We start from the raw sequence: 12,602 nt of genomic DNA, 5'->3' as shown, positions 1-12,602 counted from the left end.
TATGACAAATGACTAATTTCCTTAATATATAAAGAGTTCTCATAAGTGAATAAGAAAAGGCCTTTTTAAAAAACTCTTAAAAATAGGAAAAAAGGAGTTTACCCCCCCAGTAAGGATACACAAATGGATTATAAATATGTGAAAAAATTATAAATGTTACTTGCAGTTTAAAGAAATGAGAATGAAAATCATGAGATAGCATTTTGCAACTATCAGAGTAGCAATGATTGAGAAATTTGATTATATACAGAGTTACTCAGGATATGTGAGAATATGGCCACATGCACAGTTCTTTTTTTTTTTTTTTTTGGCTGCATTGGGTCTTCGTTGCTGGCTTTCTCTAGTTGCGGCGACTGGGAGCTGCTCTTCATTGCAGTGCGTGGGCTTCTTATTGCGGTGGCTTCTCTTGTTGTGGAGCACAGGCTCTAGGCGCACAGGCTTCAGTAGTTGTGGCACACGGGCTCAGTAGTTGTGGCTCACGGGCTCTGGAGCGCAGGCTCAGTAGTTGCAGTGCACGGGCTTAGTTGCTCCGCAGCATGTGGGATCTTCCCGGACCAGGGTTCAAACCCCTGCATTGGCAGGCGGATTCTTAACCACTGCACCACCAGGGATTCCTCATGCACAGTTCTTGAGAATATATATTGGCATAGCCTTTTTGGAAAGCAAGTTGGCAATATCTGTCCCAGATTTTTTTGGGGGGGTGGGGGGACCGAGGTGCCACACAGCTTGTGGGATCTTAGCTCCCCAACCAGGGGTGGAACCCGGGCCCTCAGCAGTGAAAGTGCAGAACCTTAATCACTGGACTGCCAGGGAATTCCCCTCTGTCCCAGATTTAAATACATATATGTTTTCATCCAGCATGCCATTCTAGGCAAGTATTCTACTCAGGTACGTTTACAAAGATTTAAGTACAGACATGTTTATTACAGTCCTAGCAAAAGATTGGAAATGACCCAAATGCCCATCAACAGGGGTCTTGTTTATTATACGGTATACACTTACAATAGAATACTATGCAGCTTTTAAAAAGACTGAGGCTTACTCCTAGGCACACAGCCAAGAGAAGTGAAAACACATGTCCACAAAAAGACTTATGCAGAGAATTTTATAACAGCTTTATTCAGATAGCCCTCAACTGGAGCAAACCTAACGTCCATCAAAGGAGAATAAACAAACCGTGGCATATTCATACAATGGAACACTACTTAGCAACAACGATAAAAGGAATGAATGGATACACACAACAGGAATGCATTTCTAAAGCATTTTGTTGCACAAAATAAATCAGACACAAGAGTAGGTACTGTATGATTCCATTTACATGAATTTCAACAGGCAAAACCAACCCATGCTGACAGAAATCAGTACAGTGGTTGCCTCAAGAAGGTGCAGATTCCTGGAAGGGGCAAGAGAACCGTCAGGGGTTAAGGAGATGGAAATGAGGTGTTGCTTACACCTTTTATACAGTTGTCTAAATCACTGAATTGTACACTTAAGATCTGTGCAATTCACTGAATTTAATTTTACCTCAGTTTATAAACAAAATTGGGAATTCCCTGGTGGTCCAGTGGTTAGAACTTGGTGCTCTCCCTTCCGGGCCCTGGGTTCAATCCCTGGTCGGGGAACTAGGATCCCACAAGCTGCGGAGCAGCCAAAAATAAAAAATAAAAAAATAAAAACAAAATTAACTATTGAATGGGGAAATAAAGTCAAACTTAATATGTCCTGAAATGGAATGATCTCCAAATAAATTAAGGGGGAGGGGTGGAAACAAGGACAGAAAATGTGTATAGTATGCTCCCAGATGTAATAAAGAGGACACATACCTATTACATAAGCTTGTATACAGTTGGCCCTCTGTATCCTCGAGTTCTGCATCTGCATATTCAACCAACCACCATGCAGGATCACAGATACGGGGGTGCCAACTGTACTAGGCCATTTTATACAAGGGACTTGCGCATCTGCAGGCTTTGGTACCCTCAGGGGTCCTGGAGCCAACCCCTGCGGGCTGACTGTATATGTAACATGTCTGGAAGGACATGTAAGGAAATGTTGGGCAATGGTTGCCTTTCTGGAAGGGCCTGGAGGCCTCAAGGTCTAAAGTGGAGGGACATGTCTCAATACTTTTTTGTACTGTTGGAATTTTTTCACTGTGTTCATGGTAACTTTTTAGATATAAAAACTAGTTAAAATTTCTTGATTGGATAACAGGGTGTTCTGAGGTTGAATTGTCATATTTCTCTACCCTTGATAGCTGGAAGCAGGGACATAAATGCTACTCTTAACACTGCCAGCAGTGGGGTGGGCCTATGTCTCTGAGAATAGAAGTGGGCATTTGCACAAGCATATCAGGGGAAGCGCCTGGAAGGCGTTTCTGGGGCAGGGAAGTGAGAACCTGAATCCTGGCTCAGGACACCACAGGAAGTAAACTGAATATCTATTGGAGCACAAGGATTTGGGCAGGAAATGATAAGCTTTCTGTCGGAGAATGTCAAAAGCCATCCCGTGATGTGGAAGATTTATCATGATGGAATTTTTTTTAATGTGAAAAGAAGCTTCTTTGGTGGGTTGGAAGACAAGGCTTTTAAGAGGATGTGGGACCAGGGGAGAGAGTACCCCAGAAAAAGGAGTTCTGAGCTAAGATAGGACTTCCAGGTGTAATTTTTAACCAGACAGTCCAGCATTTGGTCTTTATTTCCACAAACAAGAACATGCCATCAAGGGTCCTACCAGGGAATGTCCGTATTCATTTTGAGAATTGGACTCTGTGCTAGTGAGCTGACTCCCTGCTTGAAGTCCAGAGCAACAGTTTCATTATCCATTATTCTTGTGTGTAAGGGATGGTGGGGAGGAAGGAAGACTTTTCCTGTCCCAGGGAGATGCCCTGCTCACTGGCTTTGCCAGAGGAGGCAGTCCAGGTCTTTCCCTAAGGAAGTCCTCAGCTCAGAGGGACAGGGAAGGATCCCAATTCCAGATCAAAGGATAAGGAACCCTGGAATGCATGGGATCCTTGTGGAGTCATAAGTCCCTGGCAAAACAGTTCAGAGAGCAATCCTGGTCAGGATCATGTGTTCAGCTAACCTTGGGCCCAAATGTTTGATGTATGCAAAGAAGAAGGAAATCAAGGGTCTTGGGTAGAACCTCTTTACAAAATATAAGAGGCAAAAATATCAATGGGGAAAAGGTCTCAGAGGGCTTTCAGCAAATGGCTAAGACCCAGATGGGAGCAGGGTGTGGGCCATGTAATAGACTTTAAACCAAGACATCATGGGGATGTGGCAGGGGCTGCATCTCGCCCAAGCAGATGAAGGGTCAGTGGGGTAAGGGTGTTCATGACTCTGGGGAAAGGCCCTTACAGATGCTCTAGTCCGGCCCCTTCCTAATGGAAACTGAGGCCCAGAGAGTGGACTGACTTGTTCAGTATCCAACGTCAACTGAGCTTGGTCCATGACTCAGACTCTAGCCTCCCAATCCAGTGGTTCTCCGGGAAGTGGAGGCAGAGGTGAAGCCCTTGACCAAACACATACTCTCTTCCTACCTAGGAATGTGTTTCTACTGAATTCCATGGAAAGGGAGCCACTCAAGTAGCCTGGAGTGAGGGCAGCCCTCTGACAGGGTCATAATAGCAGACCCTGGTTCATCACCTACCCAGCCGCTCCCCCTTTTCTTCCCCTGCTGGAAGCCATATTTTGTAGTAGGTGAAAACCTCTTGATTTCAGGAAACATAGGCCAATTTCCCAAGCCCAAGAAATGAGTCCTAATTGGTCTCATGGTATTCCAATTCCCCTTTGTCAGTGATTGGCCTAAGGGTGGGCATATGATCTAGTTCTGGCCAACAAGACATAAAGGGAAGATTGTAGGGCCTTTTGAGAGAGCTTTTGCTTTTCTAATGAAAGGGAAAGATGCAGTAGGCGCCATCATGCCCCCATCTCGCACACCTTCCTTCCTGCCTTCAATGCAGATGTGTATAATGAGGGTCAAGCATGACAGCAAAGGCATAGCACCCTTAAGATAGCCAAGTGGGCGATCAATCCCAAGTCTTCGGTGGCCCGAGATAGCTGCTGGACCAGTGCCAGCAACCGTCTACCTCCAGACTTCTTGTTAAGTAGATATTAAATGCCCTTATGATTTAAGCCGCTGTTAGCTAGGTTTTCTCCTACTTGCAGCCGAAAGCAATCCTGATCTGCACTGGCCATAAATGTTAGTGCAGCTCCAGCCAACTTCAAAAGACGCTGTTTAGAAACAGCCTTTGGTCAGCCTCCTCAACCTTCGGATCTGGTCTCCTGAACCCCCGCCCAGCTTTCTTGTCATTCCTCAACCAGATGGAATCCCCCCACCCTTCCACCCACCCCACGACATCCTCCCCCATCAGCCTGGCCAGTCCTACTCATCCTTCATTGCCCACGTTGGATGACCTTCACTGACCTTGCTCACTACCACCAGGCATACATCTGATTGACAACACTGATCAATCATTAATTTACCAGTCACACTTGTGGTGGTGTGCTGTGGATTAGCCATAGGGCTAGCACTGGACCCAGCAGGGAGTGCAAGTCCTTGGGAGCCCTCACTGGTGGGGCAGACACATCAACAGCGGCAGTGTAGGGAGTAGTGATAGAGGGGTGGGTCGGTTTTATCTTGGCAGGGGAGCAGGTAGCCATTTCCATACTGCTCTCTCCAACCAAAGGCTTTATTTCTCTGGGCAAAGACCAGCCCTGTCTGTTCCTGGACTGACCTAAGCCCATCGCAGAGGAGGCAGCAGAAAGGGCTCTTGTGAATGATCCCTGAGCAGGCAGGGCCTTGGGGTAGATGTGCTCTTGGCCACCCACCTTTCCCTACCGTCCCTGTAAGGCCAAGGCCCTTAATGGCTAGAGGAAGCAGCAGTGGACATGGCAGCAGAAGATCCATATTGGAACCTTAGCCACCACTAACTTGATGTGTGACTTTGGACATGGCCTGGCCTCTCTGAGCCCCAGTATTAATGAAAGACAGAGGAGGTTAATAATGTCTGCCTATCTCACAGGCTGCTGCAAAGACTGAATGAGATAACTGTCTGATGCACCAGGGCCGGGGAGGCCTGGCACACTGGAGGTGGGCAGTAAGTGTTCATTCATCCACCTGCCTGCCCACCCCCACCCTACACACAGCAGAAAGCCAGAGACAGCGCCGTGCACCTTCCGTGGGAGACAGACTGGGCGCTCAGACATCGTCCCACCCAGGAACCAGATGGCGTATGCTTGGTCCTCGGGTGGGGCATGGGGGTTCCTTGGGTTCCCATACTTTCTCCTGCTCTGAAAAATACCATCAATGGAGCAGCACAAGAAGGAAGGGAAATTGGGTTGGTGGTAGGAGGATAGGATTCTCTCATGTGTCTCTCACAGGTTGTTCTGAGGGTTCCCAGACCACTCTGGAGTCTGTCTAGCAGCTTCAGGGAGATTCACTCATGGGCAGGGGCTGTCTGCTTAGGGACCGCCGGGCACTGCTTGTTCTCAACGATGCTCTGTCAGCAGCAGGCTAGACTGCCAAGACCAGTCAGCAGAGGGAGGCTTTCCCCAGAGGTGCCCAAACTCTGGCATGACAGACAAACCCTAAAGGAACCCTGCTTTTGGCGGTTAACAGGTATTCCCTCTGGGTCTGCAGGTGAGGGAGGACCTAGACCTCCGCCTGTGGCCCCAAAGGAGGCCATCACTGCCCATACTTGGAGTGTGATCCCAGCTGTCGTGGGGCAGGAAAAGCATCTCCCGGAAGAGCCAAACTGACCTGCCTGGGACAAAAGGGGCGGATTCCAGCAAATGTCGGCCAGACATTAGAGGGGCCTAGGAGCTGAAGGAGGTGCCCCACAGAGCTGGGAAGGGGGTCCAAACTGTCAGTTCAAATGGAGCAGTGAACTGTCAGTGGGGTGCTGCAGGTGGTGTCGTCCGGAAGTTATCGACTCAAATTCCTCATCCTTTGGGGGTGGCACCATACTCCTGGTGGTCCCAGGAGGCTCTGATTCCCACTCGCTCCAGCAGTGGAAAGCTTCCCAGGACCAGACATTTTGTCCCCAGGCTGGGTTGTCCCTTCCGAGTGACAGGAGGGATCTGAGGCAGCCCGAGGTAAGCTGGGAGAGACACAGGCTCTGGAAGGTTGTTTTCTCACCTCCAGAGCTGGGATCTGGTTGCCATTTGGATGACGAGAGAACACCAGAGCCCAGCCATGGGGCCAGCTCGAGGCTTAGTGGGGGTGGGACCCTGCCTGTCCCAGAGATGATGGCAGGCCCCCAGGAAAGATGGGCGCCAGCAGCCTTATGGGAGGCTCCCTTCACTTCCGAGCCTGTCCTCCAGACACCCATCCCCAGCTGAGACCCCAGGCTTGGAGGAAGAGGTGGCCCGTTGGCTGGGTCTCCGTGGGGTGTGGGCATCATGGGGTCACCTTGGGGCATGAACCCCAAAGCTCTGCTATGAGTTTTACTGGAAGGTTCGGGTGTCCTCAGGAGGGCAGGGGCCTTGGGCGTGGTCTTGCGGCTCTTTCTAAGTCTCAATGTGCTGTCACATTAGCCCAGTCAGGGAAACTGTCCAAGTCAAATATGACCCGTCCCCAGGTGTTGACGGCCAAAAATACACAGGTGATTCCAATGACGTTCATTATTAGTCCTGTTTTCATCTGGAAAAAAACAGGGTCAGAGTCAGCACCCTGGGGTCTGCCAGGCTGTCAGAACAAAGGTGAATGGGCCTTGGGAACCAGCACTCTGGGAGAAGGGAACAAAGGACAGACAGACTGTTTGCTGGGCCTCCCGTCCCCGGGCCAGGCCCTGTGCTCACCCCACCCCCCAGGCAGAGCAACTTGGTGTCCAGTAAGAAGCACCACTGCTAAAGCAGCCTGGGAAACAGGCAGGACAGGTGGGCTCTTCAGGCCCATTGGGACGTTTGGAAACCTGGGCCTCAGGGAGGCGAGGGAGTGACTGGAGGGGCCCGGGTCTGACTGCAGGTCCAGCGCTCACCCCAGCGCCTTCACTGTCCCACAGGCACGTGCTAGCCTTTCTAGGGCATGCTCTGCGTTCTTTGGGTGCTCACTAACCATTGCTTTCAAACCCTGTGGCAGAGTTTTCACTGGGGATTGGAATTGAGTTTGCAATTCCTGGTTTCTGGGACCCACCCTCTGTGTGAGAATGCTCCATGGAGTCCCAAAGATACCCAGCGGAGGCTCTGAGTTAGCTAACGCCTTCCTGGCCTCCCCTGCTTGCCCACTTGCCTCTCCCCACTCCGGAGCTGCAGAGCCGCCCTCCTCCCACCGGAGGCTGGGATAAAGCCAAAGCAGAGCTGAAGAGTTCCTCCCTTGGCAGCGTTTGTTTCCAAGGCAGCATCTGCTCCCAGGCAGTGGTATCTCTCCCCCTGCCTGCTTCCATGTCTGTAGACACCTCTGTCAATCTCTCTGGCTGTCATTAACATTTCCCCTCGTCTCAGCCTTGCCCCTCCTGACTGTCCTCACGGGTTCTTACTAGATTGTGAAGTCCATCTTGTCCATGTGGGACTCCCACCCTCACCCCTTCCAAGTGCTCAGTGAAGGCTCCCCTGGTGGCTGCTCGGGCACTTCCAGGTGGGAGATTCTGTAACCCACCTCTCAGCTTTGGGAGACAGAACAGTCTATGAAATAAGAGATCGTGTCAAAAAAGAAGAAAAAAGCTGCATATAAATGCAAATAATGAGTTAGGTCTGGACATTTGGTCCCAAACTGTTTGACACCACAAGTCATTAATAAATGGGGCATCCCTCATGACAAAAGCATCATAGCTGATAGGAGTGAATAAAAGCGGCTGCGTTACCATGTCGGAAACCTTGAGGTGTCCATAGGAAAACACGATGGCATTAGGTGGGGTGGCCACAGGCAACATGAAGGCAAAGGATGAAGTCAGGGTACAGGGGATCATGATGTACAGCGGGTTGAGGCCAATGGAACGTGACTGGGGAAAAACACAGCACTATAACGTCACAGATGCAGAAAACAGGTCCCCCCTCCTGGGGACCATCACTCTAAAAAGCTTTTCCCTGATGTACTGTGTACATTCCCACCTCTGTGCCTTTGTCCTGCTGGCTCCTCTACCCTTTGCCACAGCTGGATGATAACTCTGCTGGACCCTGAAGGCTAAACTTACCGGAAAGCCTTTCTGAACCCCCTCAATTCACTCAGCATATACTTCTTGGGCACCTACTATGTGCCAGAGACCATGCTGGGCACTGCTGCAGCCCATGTGTGCACATGTCTGTCTGTCCTGACACAGAGAGAGCCTAGAGGGCAGGGACCACATCTCTCACCTGTGTGTGTGCCTCTGGATGGATGTGTTTTTGTACACATTTGGGATCATTTTGTGTATGAAATTTGGTATCCATCTGTTCAAAGCTTAAAATTCAGCCACATCTAGCACAGAGTAGACAGATGCTCATAAGTATTTGTTGAATGAATGAATGATATAATAATTTGTAATGTCTGTCAATATCAAAATTAATAATCTATCATGCAGATCTACTTGCACATGAGAGCAGACACATATGCGGAGATGTTCAGTGCAATATTGTAACAGCAAAACACACAGGAAACAGACTCGACGGCCATCAATAGCAGGACGGTCAAATAAAATACATATATACAAACAATGGAACAGTTTGCAGCTGAAAAGAAGAATTGAGTAGGTCTTATGTGCTAACAGTGGAAGGATCGCCAAGATATATGATTAGATTTAATAAGGTGCAGAACAGGACCATGGAATAATGCCATTTGTTTAAAAGGAGAGTGTGTGTGTCTGTGTGTGCATGTGTAATATGTCCAGAAAGATACCTAAGAAATTAATAACAGGAGTTGTCTCTAGGGAGGAAGCTAGAGCGTAAGGGTCTGTATACTCTTCGGTATGATTAGACAGGAGTTGTCTGTAAGGGTCTGTATACTCTTCGGTATGATTAGACGTTTCCTGGCTACGTGTATGTATCACATTTTCAGCTTTGAAAAATTATGTGTTCCCATTTTATGAAATACCCTTCAGGACTGTGATTTTTTTTTTTTAAATGGCTTGATAGTATTACATTGTATGAATATATGATAACTTATTTCACCAATCTCTGCTATTATGGAAGTATTTTTATAACAAATAATTCTTTGATGTGCATCTTTATAATTTAAGCTTGTAGGCATCTCTGATGATTTTCCTAAGACAGATTCCTGGACATAAAATTCCCAGAGTCCGGTATAATTTCTTAGCAGTAGGGTTTTTTTAAATCCTTGTCATTTTATTTTCACAAACCTTATATCTTAAACCTTTCTATGCACAAAATATAAATATGTACATAATATTTTTTTTACCAGTGGCCTCCAATTTTCTTTATTTTCACCACTATCAGGAAAGTATTTTAGCATATACTTTTAATATAGGGGGTTTTATTATAACATATATACATGTATCACTGTATTGATCTATTCTAAACCATAGGAAAAAATAAATATTTTTTTTTATTGGAAAAAAAATTAGAAATTCCCAGAGTCAGAGGGTATGAGCGGGTTTCAGGTTATGGTTCCCATGGGTAAACAGGTCTCTGAAAAGGCTGCGCCAGTTACACTCCTAGGAGTAACTGAGAGGAACCAGTCTACTTCCTGGTTTCCCCATGGGGTATGTACCCCATGTGCCTCTGTGACCCAGCTGGGGGGTCACCACCTTCCCTTTGCCTGCAGGTGGGTGCTGAGGCAGGAGTGTGAGGTCTGTGTGGAATCTAAGTCAGGACTTCGGATTCTAGAAAAGCTTGTTTTCGAAGGGCCTGGCCACCCTCTCAGGTGAAGACCCCCATTTGACTAGTGTCTGGGGGTGACAAAGCCAGGCCTCTACTAGGGGAAGGAGTCGTCACTATGGCATGACCAGCATCAGAAGACGTTCCTCGGCATCTTTTCGCCCTGGGCAGCCTGCTTAGGGGAGGGGGAGATGGGCCACCTTGCTCTTTCTAATACTTCCATCTTCTCTTGGAATAAAAGGAGAAAATCACTTGGGTTTGCTTTTTATACACGTGGACACCCTGGCAACTGAATGAAAATTTACCAACTTCAAAATCCTGTGTTGAGGCCTTTGTAAGTCTGTCCTCCCAACTCCAGAATGACAGCCCCAGCCTCTCCCAGGCTCGTTTTACATCTACAGCGGGTTTTCATAGGCCTCATCCTACTTGACCCTCAGCACAAGAGTAGGAGAAAGAACTCCAGTGACGGGTTTGAGGATCCCACAACTTGAACTCAGGTCTTCTGACTCTGAACCTAGGGCTTTTTCTGTACCACCTTGAGGTTGGTACTGCCAAGTGATGAGTGACAAAAGGAAATGCAAGAGAAGGTCACAGTCGAGCTTCCTGTAAGCTCTACTTTCTTCTTAGTCCCAATTCAAAAACATGCTTGTCCACGGAACACAGCTCTTTAGCCTGGCACTCAGCATCCCCGTCCACCACCACCCGCAGCCTCTCTGGGCTCAGTGCCCACTGATCCCCAGTCCCTGAGCTTGCCAAGCAAGGCTTCTGGGAGTTTTCAGTCATGCACTTCATTTCCTTTATGTGGGCTACTCCATCTTCCCAGAACGTCCTCTCCCCTGCCACCATTCCCAGGCTCCATTTCCCCCAAGATTCTTCCTGGTGGGTTCCAGCCAATGGTGTCCCCCTGTCCTGCAGGCCTTCTGCTCTCCTGTGCTATATTCTGAGAGACCCTCTATCATTCCCCCATGGCATCCTTGGTGTAAGCCCTGTCTCCCCAGCTTGAGAAATAATCTATTACATTTATAAATAAATTTAGGGCACCTGGTTGTTGCTTAGCACTTTTGGTCAGCGTGGAGGATACAAAGAAGAACCAGCAAAGCATTGAGCGCAGGCCCAGGGCCATCAAGGGCACACAAGTCTGTGTTGGAGCAGGGCTCAGGACCCAGGTCTCCAGAACCTGGCCAGGCTTGGGCCCCTGATGTCACTGCCTCTCTAGGGACCCAGGATATGGTCAGCTTCCTATGAAATGACGACTAAGGGTCATCACCCCCAGCAGGGTTACTTACCATGGAGGCAAAGATGGGCAGGAACAGGGTGGTGGTAGCCACGTTGCTTGTGCATTCTGTGAGCACAGCAATGAGTGTGGACAAGATCAAGGTGATGGCTGCTGGGGACACAGCATGCAAGGGCTCCATCTGCTTCCCCATCCATTCTGACAGCCCCGAGGCCTGGGAAATACAGGGAGGGCAGTCACCACAGGGCTCGTGGCTCACAGTTCCTCCGGAGCCTGGAGGGACCTTCATCTGTCTCCAAAGAGCTCAGCCCACCTTCACTTCTGATTCTCTCTCTCTGCATACATTACCATAGGTGATCTAATTCATACCCACAATTTCAATCTCCATCCTCACTCTGCTGTCTCCTAAATCCTCGTTTCCAGCCCAGCTGGTCTGCTGTCTGGATTTCCACCCAGATATCCCATGAGCGTGTCAGACCCAACATGCCCCAACCTGAATTCATCTTCTGCTCCCCCTGGGCTCCCCAGCCCAGTGACTAGACTCACCTAGTGTCCAACCTAGAAGGCTAGGGGGTCATCCTGGGGTCTCTGTCCCCCTTATTTCTTATGCCCAGTCACCATGTCACCCAAAACATCTCATGTCCATCATCTCCTCTCTGTCTCCCACAGTTCTTAAAGCTCAAGAGAGTGATTTGATCCAGAAATTGGGAATTTAGATTTGGGGCTTTAGGCTAAGAATGGATTGTCCAGGGCGAGAATGAAATGTGAACAAAGAAGCAGGCAAGGACAGAACCTTCAGGAACACTCATATTTAAGGGAGAACAGAGGAAAAGTCAACCAAGGAGGCAGGGCAGGAATGGTCAGAGTTAGAAGTAGACAGGAGAAAATGATGTCTTGGGGACCAAAGGAGGAAGGAGTTTCAAGAAGGAGACAGTGGTCCATGGAGTCCAGTGTTCTGAGCCTGTGTTAGATGAAGGCTAGGGAGCATCTATCTACTGGGTCTTCCCCAACCCCTGTCCGGCCTAGGCCTCCACTTCAGACATCCAGGAGATTTTTCCCAAGTGCAGATCTGACCAAGTTACTCTCTGGCCTCAACCCTTTAGTAGCTACCCACCACCTTCAGAATAAGGTCCACACTCCCTGTCTTGACCCTCAGTGAAGTGGCTTCTGTGAGCCTCACCAGCCTTATCGTCTGCTGTTCCTCAGCTGGATACAACACGCTGATTTCTTTACTCATGTGTCACTTCTTTCTGAAATGCTCTTCCAAACATGCCCCCCTCTCTAGGCTGTGAAATCCTCAAGAACAGGGACCATATATCAATCTCCTCTGTAATTCCTGTGCCTGACCTAACACAGACATGATAGGAAGGTTTGATGATGAATGAATGAGTGAATGAGAGATGGATGGAGAGGTGACTAAATGGATGGATCTGTTCATCCAAATAATAGTTGTGTACCCACTATGTGCCAGGCTCTGTCCTAGATGCTGAGGAAACAGCAATAGTAAGATAGACCAAGTCTGTGTATTACGCTCTATTCCTGGATAGATGGATGAACGGTTGGACAGAGGAGAGCAGCACCAAGCATCCCTCCCTCTGGCTCATTTCTTCCCTATC

At 48.5% G+C, this 12,602-nt stretch overlaps 1 protein-coding gene across 1 annotated transcript in view; it reads right to left on the bottom strand.

Annotated features, from left to right (window-relative positions):
* Nucleotides 1-3,512: 3,512 nt before the first annotated feature.
* Nucleotides 3,513-12,602, bottom strand: part of SLC13A5 (solute carrier family 13 member 5) — a 28,602-nt gene continuing 19,512 nt past the window's right edge. Inside the window, exons 10-12 of the mRNA XM_027130781.1 lie at nt 11,039-11,200; nt 7,805-7,942; nt 3,513-6,645 (exon numbers count right to left, since the gene is read on the bottom strand). Of these exons, the coding sequence (XP_026986582.1) occupies nt 6,520-6,645; nt 7,805-7,942; nt 11,039-11,200 (426 nt within the window). The 3' untranslated portion in view covers nt 3,513-6,519. The remainder of the gene's footprint in view (nt 6,646-7,804; nt 7,943-11,038; nt 11,201-12,602) is intronic.

This window comes from Aethalodelphis obliquidens, unplaced genomic scaffold (assembly GCF_003676395.1).
Source record: "Aethalodelphis obliquidens isolate GAN/ISIS:26980383/991018 unplaced genomic scaffold, ASM367639v1 scaffold38, whole genome shotgun sequence".
NCBI lineage: Eukaryota > Metazoa > Chordata > Mammalia > Artiodactyla > Delphinidae > Aethalodelphis > Aethalodelphis obliquidens.
Note: the sequence above shows the minus strand (reverse complement) of the source record. Positions and strands in the feature narration are given on the sequence as shown.